The sequence below is a fragment of the Lutjanus erythropterus genome, chromosome 9 (genome assembly GCF_056507025.1).
Source record: "Lutjanus erythropterus isolate fLutEry1 chromosome 9, fLutEry1.hap2, whole genome shotgun sequence".
Lineage (NCBI taxonomy): Eukaryota > Metazoa > Chordata > Actinopteri > Lutjaniformes > Lutjanidae > Lutjanus > Lutjanus erythropterus.
The window spans coordinates 12,610,514-12,624,351 of NC_139325.1; the positions used below are offsets into that span (position 1 = coordinate 12,610,514).

The 13,838-nt window shown below is 40.5% G+C and overlaps 1 protein-coding gene across 2 annotated transcripts in view; it reads right to left on the reverse strand.

Annotated features, from left to right (window-relative positions):
- Positions 1–13,838, reverse strand: part of znf407 (zinc finger protein 407) — a 205,395-nt gene that overhangs the window by 119,468 nt on the left and 72,089 nt on the right. For both annotated transcript variants that reach the window (XM_084726175.1, XM_084726176.1), the window contains exon 4: positions 1,687–1,761. In XM_084726175.1, coding sequence (XP_084582301.1) covers positions 1,687–1,761 — 75 coding nt within the window. The remainder of the gene's footprint in view (positions 1–1,686; positions 1,762–13,838) is intronic.

The following is a 13,838-nucleotide window of genomic DNA, read 5'->3' on the forward strand; positions in this document are numbered from 1 at the left end:
GATTTGCAGGTGAAAAGATGTCTAGCCATTTATTAAAACTTTATTTTAATGGAATTCAATGAGTGCTCTTTCAACATGAAACATGCTCTACAGAATCTCCTGCACATATTTGTTGCCAAAAGTGGTAAGAAATGTTAAGTATTTCGCATAAATTAAAGTGTTACTACTGTGCAGCTTACGAATGAGATGCCACAGCAGTAATGGCAGCTTGTTACCTTCCACCTTCAACCTGAATTTTTGTCTATTGAGTTCACAAACTCCTCAGGTGATGGATATTGCCCTGGCCTATTTACCTCTGTGCCTTTACTTCAGTAATCACAGTGATCTTTTTCTCCTAATTCCTCTCAATCATGATCTTGTTCATCTTTTTTATCTTGACAATGCCGTGCGTAGAATCTGCTTAGGTGTAGGGACAGAAAACACTTGGTTAGGGGGTTAGGGAAAGATCATGGTTTGAGTCAAAATGATCACTCTCAAGAGATCTTAGTCGGTGTGGGGTTCCCCATCTTGACAGAATCCAGACAGATTTAGTGATACCAAGCTACTTTAGAAATGCAATAAATCCAACAGCAGTAGTTTTTGTTATTGTATTTTCATTTTCCCCTTACTGGGCATGCGCCAATTGGACAACAGTCGCATAGATGTTGGACTGGGAGGTCATTGGTTCAAATCCCTGGTGAGACAGCCTGGTGGCAAACAGCAGAAAACTGTGGCTCCATTGGGTTGGTCACAGTTGTGAAAAATGTGGATGAAACACAAACTTGAAGCAGTTGACGATATGAGGATTTGTTTCCATCTAATCCAGATGAACAGCTGACAGTAGGAATTTAGTTGATAATGTCTGAGAGATGGAGAGGCATCTGCTCGGGCTGCTTACTCCCATATCTGAAGCCACTTGTCATATCTAATACCACACGTTGTCAAAAGTATCAATTTGGTTGCGTAGTAATGAAAAAGCGGGTCTGTTTCTATTTTAGCAGCTCGCTTGACAGATTGAGAGGTGTTTAACGTCTCGTTTTGGCTTGTCAGGGTGGGGGGGGGGCCGGTGAAGGGAGGGGTGGGCTTCACAACTTCATCTCCTCATCTTTCTTTTTCACACACATACACGACACACACACACTGACAGCAGGGCTCTGCTTCTGATAGACAGGGCCAAGCGGGAGACATTACACATACACAGAAAACACACACTCCCATACGCAGACAAAAATGGTAAAAGAAACATCATTCATCCTTAATTCAAGAGGGAGAGCAGAAAGTAAGATGAGGGAGGGAGCCAGATAAAGTTTGACAGAAAAAAGGGATGTGAGCAAGAGACACAGACAGACGGAATGAGTGAAAGCCATTTAACTCATTAGGGAGAGGGAGGATCTCAAGTTATATTTAACTTGAAATTTACTGTAATTAGTGGGGACTTTTTGCTTAAAAGCTTACAGACCTCCATAGGGGTTATAGGAGTCATCCTTCAAAATCTAGAATTAATTGCCTGCTGCATTTCTCACTTTAGTCTCCGGAAAACAAGTTAAAATACTCGACAGTCAGGACACAGGATAGGAAAACATATCTGAATCTAAGTCTCTCTTTCATGAATGTAAATGTCCTGGAATTTACCACACTTGGTATGTTTTCTCTTTGACTAAAAGCAGATAATGTGTTGCGGCACATAGTGAAAAGTGTTAAACTTACCTCTCTTTGCGCTGTCCAACTCCATGTTTTCCCAGCAGGTGGGTACTGAGGTGTTTCTTCATCACAAAGGCCCATCTACAAAACACACATAGAACAATGGTTAATCAACGAGTAACATCAAGCTACAATATTTTGTCTGTCCGATACTGATGCCGATACTTTATGTATCAGCCAAAACCAAGCACTGATCCAATACAAGTGCATTAAAACAAATCTTGAGTTTAATGCTTTTCGTAAAAAGTCTGTTTTGTTTTCCTCACTTCCCTAAAACAGTTCAGTCCGATCTAGTTCACAATCACAACAGAAAGACAACTCAAGAAGTCCACCACAATTCCCCATAAAGCCAGACCAAATCAGGTAATAAAGACCGAAATAACAGTGTCTGTATTTTCAGTTCAATAACACAGATTATGTACAATATATACACTGGGTACTAATGGTACGAGAACCACAGTTACAACCGTGGACACTGAGGTAAATCCACATATCGGGCAGGCTGGGTCATAAAAATGTACATTCTGATTAATAGGGGATTGGCTGCAGTTACAATAGAGTGAACCATCCCCCCAGCAAGAAAGGCGCTGTGTGTGCATTTACGCACGCATTTTGTCAGTCAGGTTTACAGTGTCAGCCATAGCTGTGCCAAGACTACCTCCAACTGGGAAATAGACAATTCACCAGATTATTCCTCCTCCTGACACCGGCTACAGGGACCAGGTTTCTGCATACCATGAGATAGCCACAATAACGCAGACACTGCAATGTGATCTGATGCTGAGGTAAAGCTGCTCAACTGACCATATAAAATTTGGCGTATAGGATACTGTTGGGAAGTAGCAGAGTACTAATAAATTACATGGTATCAGATCAGTGTATAGATGTGTGTACTTACTGATTACCGCTTGCACATTTTAGGCTGAGGCACTTTCCAATACTAGTAAATGTATCCGAACAACCCTACTGCTGTTTATGTCAAGAAAATCTGAACCGTAAATGCATCGCTACAGTAGATGTGGCTGAAAAAATTCTTCTGTGGATTATAATAGAAGAGGGATGGGACAAAATACTAGAAGATGTGGAGCAGTGGAAGACAGCTTATGCAATGATGTGTGCTGACATGAAGTAACTAGAATTCTCCAAGTAAGATGAGTGGATATAAACACATTTTCTGTTTGTCACCATCTCTAACATAAATCAGAAAAGATGTTGTGTCTTTGTTTTTGGTTATTCCTCCTTTTTTCACATTTTGTTTCACTTTTGGAACACATCCCTCTGGTAAACATTTTCGAACACCAACCCATCCTTCTCTTACATTCCCAGACTTTTCTGAGGAAACACCATCTGACAAGGAGTTTTAAATATAATCTGTCACAAACACGTTTTTGGGTGGAAAAAACTATTGTTCTGTTAATAGAGGACAGACCAGCAAAACAGACACTAATTTACAAGAAAACTTTGCACCACGAGACGGGTATAAAGTTTGAGAATGTTTGTTTTACAGGCACCTTTTTGGTCAGACAGTAGAATGAGAACCTCGGCAAAGAGTTCCACATGTTGTACATCAATGTGTCAAGCAAATATGTACACACGTGGAAGGATTCAAATGCACATGTAGCTACAGTACACACAGTTGCACGCACACGCAGTCAAAACTCGGCAGTGACCGCAATGTCCTGACTTTGTCGAGGGCCCTGAGTTTACCGTGTCTCCTAAACAGCATATGAAAACATAATGAATGGATGACAGGACTAACTACTCTGACATCCAAGCTGCTTCACCAGTGTTTTCATCCCCTGGCCTTTTCATTTAGCACCCATCACTTCCCATTATTGTGCAACTGAGAGACAATGACCACATCTGAGAGCTGAGGATGGAGCTACATGAAAGAGGCCGAGGGAGTTGAACCGACAGTCATGCGGTTGGCACCGTCACTGCACACATTCGAGTTCCTCCTCTGTATTGCTCCTCCTTATTTCTTCGTTTCTGGAGGTTTTCACTTCTTTTTTCTTGCAAGTAGATCATTATTCTGTTTTCTCTCCGGCCAAAGCCTGTTTGCGCCTTTCTGAAGCTTTCCTTCTAACTTTAAGAGTCAGTCTTTCATAAAGCAAAAGCATAATTATTTCACCATTTATGTCGCTCTGTCAGCCGTCTGGACAAACACACACACACACACACGGCTGTGTCCTCCATCCCATCGTGGCCCCAGAGTCCCGTCCGTCATGGAGGCCCCTGAGGCCGACGCTAACTAAGACCACCATATAAATATTCAAACATGTTCCCTAGTTTTGCCTCGCTATCATCACTCTACATTTTCTCAATCCTCTCTAACTCAATCCATCCACCCGTCCAGAATGTTGCCTTGGAGTTAAACTGGGAGCAAGTGTATGACTAAATCTTGTATGCTCCAATCAGGGAGAATGGCAAGATCAAAATGCTCAGCTTCTCCAGCCCACTGGAAGTGCCTCTGACTGACAGCATCATCTATAAATAAACAAATAGCATAATTAAGATATTTGGGAGAGGGTGGGGGTAAAAGAATTAATCAATATATTTGAGAGAAAAGCACGGCCTTGGAACACTTCACGCATGCTTGTTTAAGTCGGCGTGTTTAGACGTGGAGAAAAAAGAGCTTGCAAACATTTCTGTTAATTATGTATTACAGCTGTCCTTCATAAACCTAATTACAGAGTGCTGAAAGGCAACAGGGGCAATTTGCATATGCGCATGAAAGACAAGACATATGCAAAATATGATTTTAATTAGCATTCTTTGATAGCGAGGGGTACAAATCAAACTGGCATGTTGTGAGATTCTCATCTCGCCCATTTTTTACTGGATTATTCTCAGAGTGGCACGAGTGCAAGATGGGTAATGCCCTGTGGAGGCACCTGGCACAGACTGCACGCACACACACACACACACACACATAAATGGGAGTTAATATTCACAGAAATGCACAATAACAAGATGCATAAACGCAAATAAGCATGCACAAATGGAAAAATAGGAATACTCACTATGCACACAAATGGGTGATAATAACAGATTCACAATTAGCTTTTTACCATATGATTATCTAATACACCCAAACTACTAGGCAGCATTCACATACCCACACCCGCGCACAGACAAATGACAGTCCTTACTCACAAAAACAGACATCCACAAGTAGCCTATCTCTCATGCATACACACACACACACCAACACACAAAAAATATCCCATATCTAAATGTTAAAGGGGCAAATCCATTTGTTTAAGGCAGTGTGTAATCAGCCCCCTGCCCTTGGTGTGTGTGCATCCTCTGCCATCCAGGTCAAGGCCTCAGCTTGTCGTCCTGCTGCCTTGGGCTGCATCATCAGCCCGAACCATCAGCCTTGATGGTTATTGTAACAAAGGGATACTTTAACATGCCATTCATCCATATCAATTCTCTTCCCCCCCATGAATTGAACTAATAAGGCTGTGCCTCTGCCCTCCAGGGAGGCTCATAATATCCATTGCAGATATGAAAAAAAAAAGAAAAAGAGAAAGAAAGACGGAGGCTCTGGTGTTTCACGTTCGACTTTCCCTTCAGACTAATCGGCGCGCCACAGCTCGTTAGGTCCGTGACGTGCCGGAGCTTTACCGATAAGCAGGGGAGACACGGCTCAATTACCCACAGTTACAATCTTTCTCTCTCTCTTCCCTCCCGCCGCCTGATGATGAAGAGATAACATGTCAATATTTGATACAAACAACTTCATTTGCCTAATGGTGTTCCTGGATAGGCCCATCTACAGGTCCGGAAGGGATGGGAGATCTAAGAAAAGGCCTGGAGCAACACTCGGCTTAGACGCACCGTAGCCCAACACCCCTCTAAACACACACACCCGTTCCCGAGAGCTGTGCACAAGGCAGTCTGGGAGAGAGACAGGTCATACATGACATACTTTGCCAACTTTTGCTTGAGTTACTTTCAGCTGGTTTCTTCAGGTTTTGACAATCAACCTTAAAAGGTAAAAGAGGACACTTCATTTGGACATCTATGCTCTCATACTGCTGCCTTTAGAAAGCTGTGACAGATGGCATCAGGTACAAGAATTGCATGGGTGGGAAATTTGAATGGATGTGATATAATTGCTATCATTGTTTATGGCTCAGGTTGTGTACTGGATGCTGCTGGGAAGTGGCAGGGTCCCATTACAAGGCTAATAATTTACACAATATCGGATCATGAATCGGGTGTTGTATAAAACAACCCAAGCGATCAACTGCAGTTGTTCAATCGAAAACAACTTCTGGTTTAACATTAAATTGGTCCTACTGTCAATGTCTCTTATCAATAAAAGTCTGGACAAGTGCGTGGACACAATAATACATTTCCATGCTAAAAATATCTGGGCAGCGGGGAAACATAGCGCATTACAGCATGCAAAATTATTTTCTCCAAGATACTTCAATGAATGAAAGGACTAAATCAGAAAAAAAGCAAGTTGACAAAGGCAACACACATAATTCAGATCTTTAAACAGCTGTGTTGCCTTAACTATGTTGTGGAGAACAAAAGTTGGGGAACAACTGGTGCAATTTCTTATCGTTTTTCGTTTGAAAACAACTGAACATCCAGTTTGCTGTCGGCCACTACACTGTAAACGCAACATAGGAAAAGCCATGAGGTGAAAAATTAAGCTGAAATCAAATGAACTTCTGTATTGTAATTGCTTACAAGGTAACTGAAAAACCATTATGAGGCAGCTACCAGATGCAGGAACCGCTCAACCCTCGCCAGGCGAAGCCACCGAAACCTGAGGAAGAGGAAGGCTTCCATGAGGGAAAGATGAAAGGGGGGAGGTGGGGATGAGCTCGGAAGTTATGGGACTATGCTTCAGCTCTTTTGGAAGAGAGGCACACACATACACACACGCGCTCTCCGGTGGTCCGCTGGGCCCCAAAGAAATGAGTGTGTGCGGGCTCATCCAGCCTCCTGTGCCAGTCCTAATGATGGCCTCCACCTGCTGCTTTAATGTCACAGCTGGATCGCCCTCCATCCCTCACTGACTCTGACTGCCATCAGCAGCAGGTAGCTCCCCTCTGCACCCTCCTCCTTCCATCTCCTCTGCCATCTCAGCGTCCTCCGTCTCCTTTCACTTCCATCTTCTGTTACCCCTACCACTCATATCAATATTGCCTCCTCCCATCCATCTCTCCACTCTTACACTTTTTTCTGCTCTCTTCCTGCAGCACCAAGTCTTACATCGTTTTGCCAAACCTACTTCAGCTGCCCTACAGCATTTCTGTCCATCTTTTCTAAGGCTCAACAATTAGGCGAAGCAAAATATTATCAAAACTGCAAAATGGCCATGCGCAATATCCAAATCACAGAAGCTGCAATTTTTTGATAAAGGAAAATTTATGAAAAGCAGCATTATAATGAAGTACTGTAGTGCTACAGAGGTGCCCTGGCCTACAAATCTTGTTCTCCAGATGAAAGATGGTACAGACCACAACAAATATCACATCATATTTTAACTCTTTTTTTTTCAGTCAAAATGGAAATTATGATACAAAAATGATCATTCCCACTAACACCAAATCTTAATCTCAATTGCAGCAATGGTGAGAATAATCGAAATCTCATTTTTGGCAGATGCTATTTGCACCCAGAGTGGAATATCAAAAGTGGCCATTTGCACCTGGGGTGGAATAGCCAAGGTGGCTATTTTCACCCAGTTGTATGAGCCTAGTAAAGCAGAGACAAGCACCCAGATTCCCGCAACAAACAACGCTAATCGTACCCAGTAGTCACCAAAAAATGACAAATTGGCTACTACTATGATTAAACTATGATCTTTTCCTAAACCTAACCAAGTAGTTTTGTTGCCCCAAACCACAACTGAAAACTGTAAAAAAAATAAGTCTAAAAGTTAAAAGTTAACAGCAGCTTCAAATTTCTGACCACATGGGACTCATACCTCAATGTCCCACAGGAAAGTCATGTGCTTAACCCAGTCACGTACCACGACCTGTCAGTAACAGAGAATTTGTCCCTTTTTGTAACTAAACTAAGGGGGTCGTGTGTGTAACCAAAAAAAACTGCCATGTGCCTATTCTCACCCAGGTGCACATAGACACTATTTTTTTAACCATATCCTGCTGTTCTAATCTTTTCCTTTTCCTTTATGGGAAATGAGGTCTTAAATTATTATTCATTTTTAGGCAAAGGCGTCAAAATGCATTTATAATGATGTATCGACAGGGATCGACAGTTATACTGCATCCACCTACTATATTTACCACTGCAGAGGGAGATCCATAGCATAAAAGAAAACATTTCACAATGTCACAACTAATTTAGTCTTCTGAGTAAACATAATGTGTTTCCTCCTTGTTTATTTTTTTATAAACCCATCCTGGAGAAGCGGAAAAACCTGGAGGTAAGTTGACATGTCTAATCTGAGAAGCTTTGACAGGCAGGTGAACTGACAGAAGAACAGAAACCAACACTTGGCTGACAGCAACCCTGGAGCGCAGAGACAGCTGCCGACATGTCAGACAGACAGATAAACAGACAGGAACAAGAAGTCGAAAGATAAGACATTTATTGACAGACGGAGCGACTGCTCTCCTTGACAGAGAGACAGACAGGCAGACGTCAAGAACAGGGACTGAGGAAGGAGGGATTCTGCTGAGTCTACAGGCTTGAATTTAACGGATGTTCTACAAGCGGGCCTGCAGTGTTAGACGGGGTGAACTAAATGTGGTGTCAAATTTGCAGATGTGGAGATAGATGGTGATGGAAGGATGGAGAAAGAAAAGCCACGGGAGAGAAAGAAGGGAAATGAAGGAATATGAAAAATCATGATGGAGTATCTAGATAAGCCAGAGCGGACGTGAACTGGGGAGAGAAGCAGAGGCAAATGCAGTTTGCGCTGCTGTCGCTTTGTTTGACGGAAGCAAGAGGCGACTTCGCATCAATATTGCTCGGGCTTCTAAGAGATCCGCTTATGGAAACATCCCATAATGTAACAGATATTGGGGAGGAAAAATAAATAAATAAAACATCCAAATTGATTTTGTTTTCATGCCCATGCCAGAGCGAAGCAAGCACTTGATCTATTCTAAGATGATCTTGATAAAAATAAAAGAGAGGCAAAGTGTTCCTCTGACGACTGATCAACGTCAAGTCCCTCAATGAAACAGACACCTCTCACTTATGATGCCGCCGCTTGTTGTGGGTGCGCGCGCGCCTGCGTGTGTGTGTGTGTCCTCTAGTCTTAGAGGAGGTACATAAAAAGCTCACTTTGCCTCTCCAAAGGGGTTTTTGGATCATCTGCTGAGGCAGGTGATGGGGCTTGACGGATTGATTGAGGCGAAGTTCTCATCGACAGTGGCAGCGCCCCATAGAGTTCCCAGCTCCAGTGCACACTGTTCCATTAAAGGATCATTTAGAGGGAGAGCAAGTTCCACCTGCACTTATGCAGAGCACACCCTAATGTGAGATGAAACAGACATTTTCAAGCTACGGGAAAGGGAGGGAGGAAGGAGAGAAAAAAAAAATTAGAATAATGAAAAATAAAAATTCAGTCCCTTCCCAACAGCGCATTTCCATCTTCAAGAGAACAGCGATTGATGAAGTAATCTATTATTGATATCATCATCGTTATGCGCCGATGGCAGTTTCAGTGTTACGGAGCCCCCAGCTCTGAGCGTCATTGCACTGTTTGCAGATTATGCTACTCAGCATCATTATATTTTCTAATTAACTGCTTTAATTTGGGATTTAAATCCTAAGTGAGGGGAGAAACTTGAAAATGCTGAACAAGAAAGAATAATACTGTATTTGGTGTAAAGATGAAAGGAGAGGTGTATAAAGAACAAGGTACAGACAGTTACACAAGTGGCTATTGCGCTTTTCAAAATAGACTTGTAGGAGCTGGCACATTGTGTGGAATCAGCACAAATACACTTTTATGGATGGAAAAAAAAGAGAAAACACTACCCACTATGAAGATGGGATACGTCCTGAGAAACATTTTAAATGAAATACATATAACATACTAAAATACTGCCGCGTTACGAGGAGGTGAGAAAGTCTCATTTTACACAACAAAACAAAATGAATCAAAAATGCGGGATGTTAAAGGCTGTTAGCTTCTCTTGCTAATGCATCTCTTTCTCCTTCCTTCCCTTCCTCTCTGCAGTGCAGTTAAAGATATGAAAAATATATGTGCTTTTTTCCCCCTCTCCTTTCCACCGCGCCGTGTTAAATCATTAAAGAGAAGTCCTGCTCATTATCTCTCTAAACAAAACTTCTCTTAAACCAAATAAATCACCGTTGCGCGGCGCAGCTAACAGCCGTGAAGGGATAAATTACAAAGCGCCTCACTGGCAGCGCTGGTATTTTAAAAAGCTTGCTGCACAATTTCTATGATGTGCAGTAATTTGTAATGCAGGTTTCCTTATGTTTATAAGGTCTCCTCAGGTGTGTGTGGTGTATGCTGGGAGAAGAGGTGAAGGGTGGGGAGTGAGGAATAAAAAAGATCCTATTTGTGTTCTTTGTACTTTCAATATTATTAAGCTTGTTTTTGCAATAAATCTAACACTAAGCAAAATTATTATACATCCCTGAATATAGTTTTATAAAGTTAATAATATTACTAAGACAGCAAAACATGACCATTCCAGTAAGGTTTGACTCCTAACTCTTTATTATCTTTATCGTCTTGTGTGTTAGTATGGTACTGACTGAAGAAAATAAATTTCCCTTTTTGGATATTAGGCCTAGGCAACATTTTAATATTTTATCAATATCATGATATGTGACTGGGTATCATCTTAGATTTTGGATATTGTTACATAATGACCTGGCAAGTGTTGTCTTTTCCTGGATTTAAAGGCTGCATTTAAGTAAAGCTATGTAATTTTCTGGACTTACCAGATTGTTCTAGCTGTTCTATTACTTCCCTTTACCAGGGCTGAAAAATGAATCGAAACTGATAAAGGTAAAGTTTGTTACAACATCAATTATATATGGAGCTCTGTGATGCTACAGAGAAATAGGAGAACGTGCTTGTTTGATACAGACCCCAGCAAAAATCACATCATCTTTTTTTTTTTGTTCAGTGAAAATGAAATTCCCACTAAAATCGTGACTGGTATCACATTATCTGTCAAAATATTGCCAATATAAGGTTGTTGTTTTTTTGCCCATGATTCAGCCTTAGCTTTTGCTCACTTAGTCATTAGATCCACATTACTAATGATTATTTCTAAGAAATCTCACTGTGTTAATATTTTGTAAAGACACCAAAAGTCATCCTTACAATACTGTCACAATATTGATAAATATCAATATCAAGGAATTTGGTCAAAAATATCATAATATTTGATTTTGTCTGTATTGCCCGGACAATAACGTCTCAATTCTGTGGTATGCGTTCCACAGGCAGTACTCGAGCTTCCTTGTGTAAAAACACGTCAGAAAAATTCAACAAAATTTCCAAAGAAAATACCAAAAGTACGAGATCACTGAAATGTAATTTAAAATAAGTTTTGTGCCTCCTTTTATGGTCTGGTTTCAATATCATCCTTCTACATGGCGAAGTTCATGTGACGGCAGAAAGCCTCTGCCTGACTGTGAGCCCAGTGTGGCTGTGGACAATAAATAATCTTGTTAGGAATAAACCTGCCTCCTGCATGAGTGTGTTCACAGCAGAATATGGTCAACCAACACGACTGTACTTTAAAGTTGTTCATAATGGTGGAGCTTGGAGAGCCAAATGTTTTCTGAGGTGGTACATGATGTGAGAAGTTTGAGAAACATCTGTCAATCTATGAGAGATCATGTATTGAAACTGTATGTTATGGACTTAAGGTTAGAACTGCATAAAAACGCCCCTGATAGCTAGTATTTTGTTCTGATAGATAAATAGCATTAAATCTAATTATATATGGTTTCAAAAATCAAGTCTCTGCCAGAGTAGTATTCTTGGCAGGTTGGAAACACTTTCGAAACAGCTCTTAGACCATAACGAGTTGCAACTAAAGGACATACTGATATAATTCATGTAGAAGGCTCCTTAAGGTAAGAGGTGTTTGCCGTCAATTCAGAATTTACACACTGATGCTTCTGAGGCTGTTGCATTAAATCCTTCCTCACTGGCCTGACTGACTGTATGTGGTGAGAGAGGCTGCTACACTATATCAGAGGCAGACAACACTGCCGATTAGACCCCAACCAATACGTCAGTCGACTGGAATTATCTGCCCGATACTGGCCTTTCACAGCTATATCGAACTATATCGGTATCTGCAATATAAGTTGCCTGATGTGTGCTAATATTACTTTTTTTTATATGTAACAAAACATAATGCAGATTGCTTTTATTTGTTTGTTTGTTTGTTGTCTGGTGCTTTTTTTTACTTATAATTATATATAATTATCAAAAATTAGTGCCCTACATATAATGGATTTTTCAATATATCAGCTGAAATTCTTTATACAGAATATGATATACAGAATATAGATTATATACATAAACACAAAAGACAGGCAGGATATTTTACAGTTTAACAATAAACTTTAATGCTCAAAGAGATTATCAGGGCACTGAAACAGTAAACTTTCACTGTTACTTTTCATAATTCTCAATAACTATAAATAAAAACACAAATATCAGTCTGGCGCTATTAAAAATACAGATGAAAGTTTCCTGTTTCAGCGTGCAAATATCTTTTCTTATTTTGTTAAACTGCAAAATATCCTGCCTCCATTACATATATTTGTCATTGCATCATGGACCATTGCAAAAAAAAGTGTTTATGCATGTATTCTATATTCTATATGAAGACGACCAGCAAAGAAATTAATATTAGAATTTTTTTACTCCCTAATATCCGTGTCAGCCCCAAAAAGTCCAGTATCCGTTGGGCCTTACTGCTGATGTCAGCACTATATTTTTAATCAGCCAGTCAAACTGATAAATTGGTGTAACTGTAACCAGTGTTTTTTTCCAGTTGACCAGTACCATTAAGGCTGGCGTCATTATAACAGGAAAACACAGCAGCAAGCCCTGTCCCCTGTTTAAGAGTCTAATTGAGGGGAAAGACACCAGACAGCCCTCTCACCTCCGTCCCCACCTCTGCACCCTCTGTGCTCCTTCAGGGACCAGGAGCTGTGATGAGCCCCCCCGACCTCTCTCTGGCCCCCAGTGGGCAGATTAAACTGCGGATAACAGGGCTCCACTTGGGTTCGTTTACAACAGCAAGCTTCCCCTGTGCCTCCTGGGGATAAAAACCAACAGTATCCCTGAGACCCCTCCAACCCCCGACAAAAAAAAAAAAAAAAAAAAAAAACAAGAAAAAAAAAGCCCAAACATGATTTATTCAGTCTGTTTACTGTACACTCTATCTGCCTGTCCTCTGAGAACAAATTAAATGTATGAAGAAGAGAGTGAGGAAAGAGAGGAAGAAAGAATGAGCGGAGAAGAGAAAGGGAGAGAGAGAGAGAGCTATCAAAATAAATAATTAAATCCCGGAAATAAAAATAAACACACAACAATCTGGAGGCGTGGAGTGTGTTTAATTCACACAGGAGGTCTATAATAACAGGCTTTGTTCCGGACACACACTACACTGTGTGCAAAGATTAACACAAGCCAAAGATGTATTCAAAATGATAACTAGAATCAATATACTGGCCGACTGATATAAAGAACGATACTGGTCTATCACAGCTATAACAGTCTATATTGGTGTCTGCATATATGCTCTCCGATACGAAAACTTTTAACTTTTTTATTTCATTTATATTCATTGATGATTATTAAAAATAACAGTGAAACTTTAGTGTTTTCAGTGGCCTGAATTCTTTATTTATTTTGCACAATAACATCCATTTAAACTGTAAAATATCCTGCCTTCATTACATATCTTTGTGACAGGTGTTAATTACTTTTGAGGGACTAATGCAAAAAAGTGTTTATGTATATATTCTATCTTTTGTATTACCGTTTGACCGATATAGGATTTTTCAGATGGATACAATACTGATTTAAGAGGGTAAAAATTGGCTCATTATCAATACGGTGCCGGATACAGTGAATTTTGCACAGACATGACTATTATCTAAAAGATTTAATGTTATTAAAGAATATTAAGCTACATATTTCA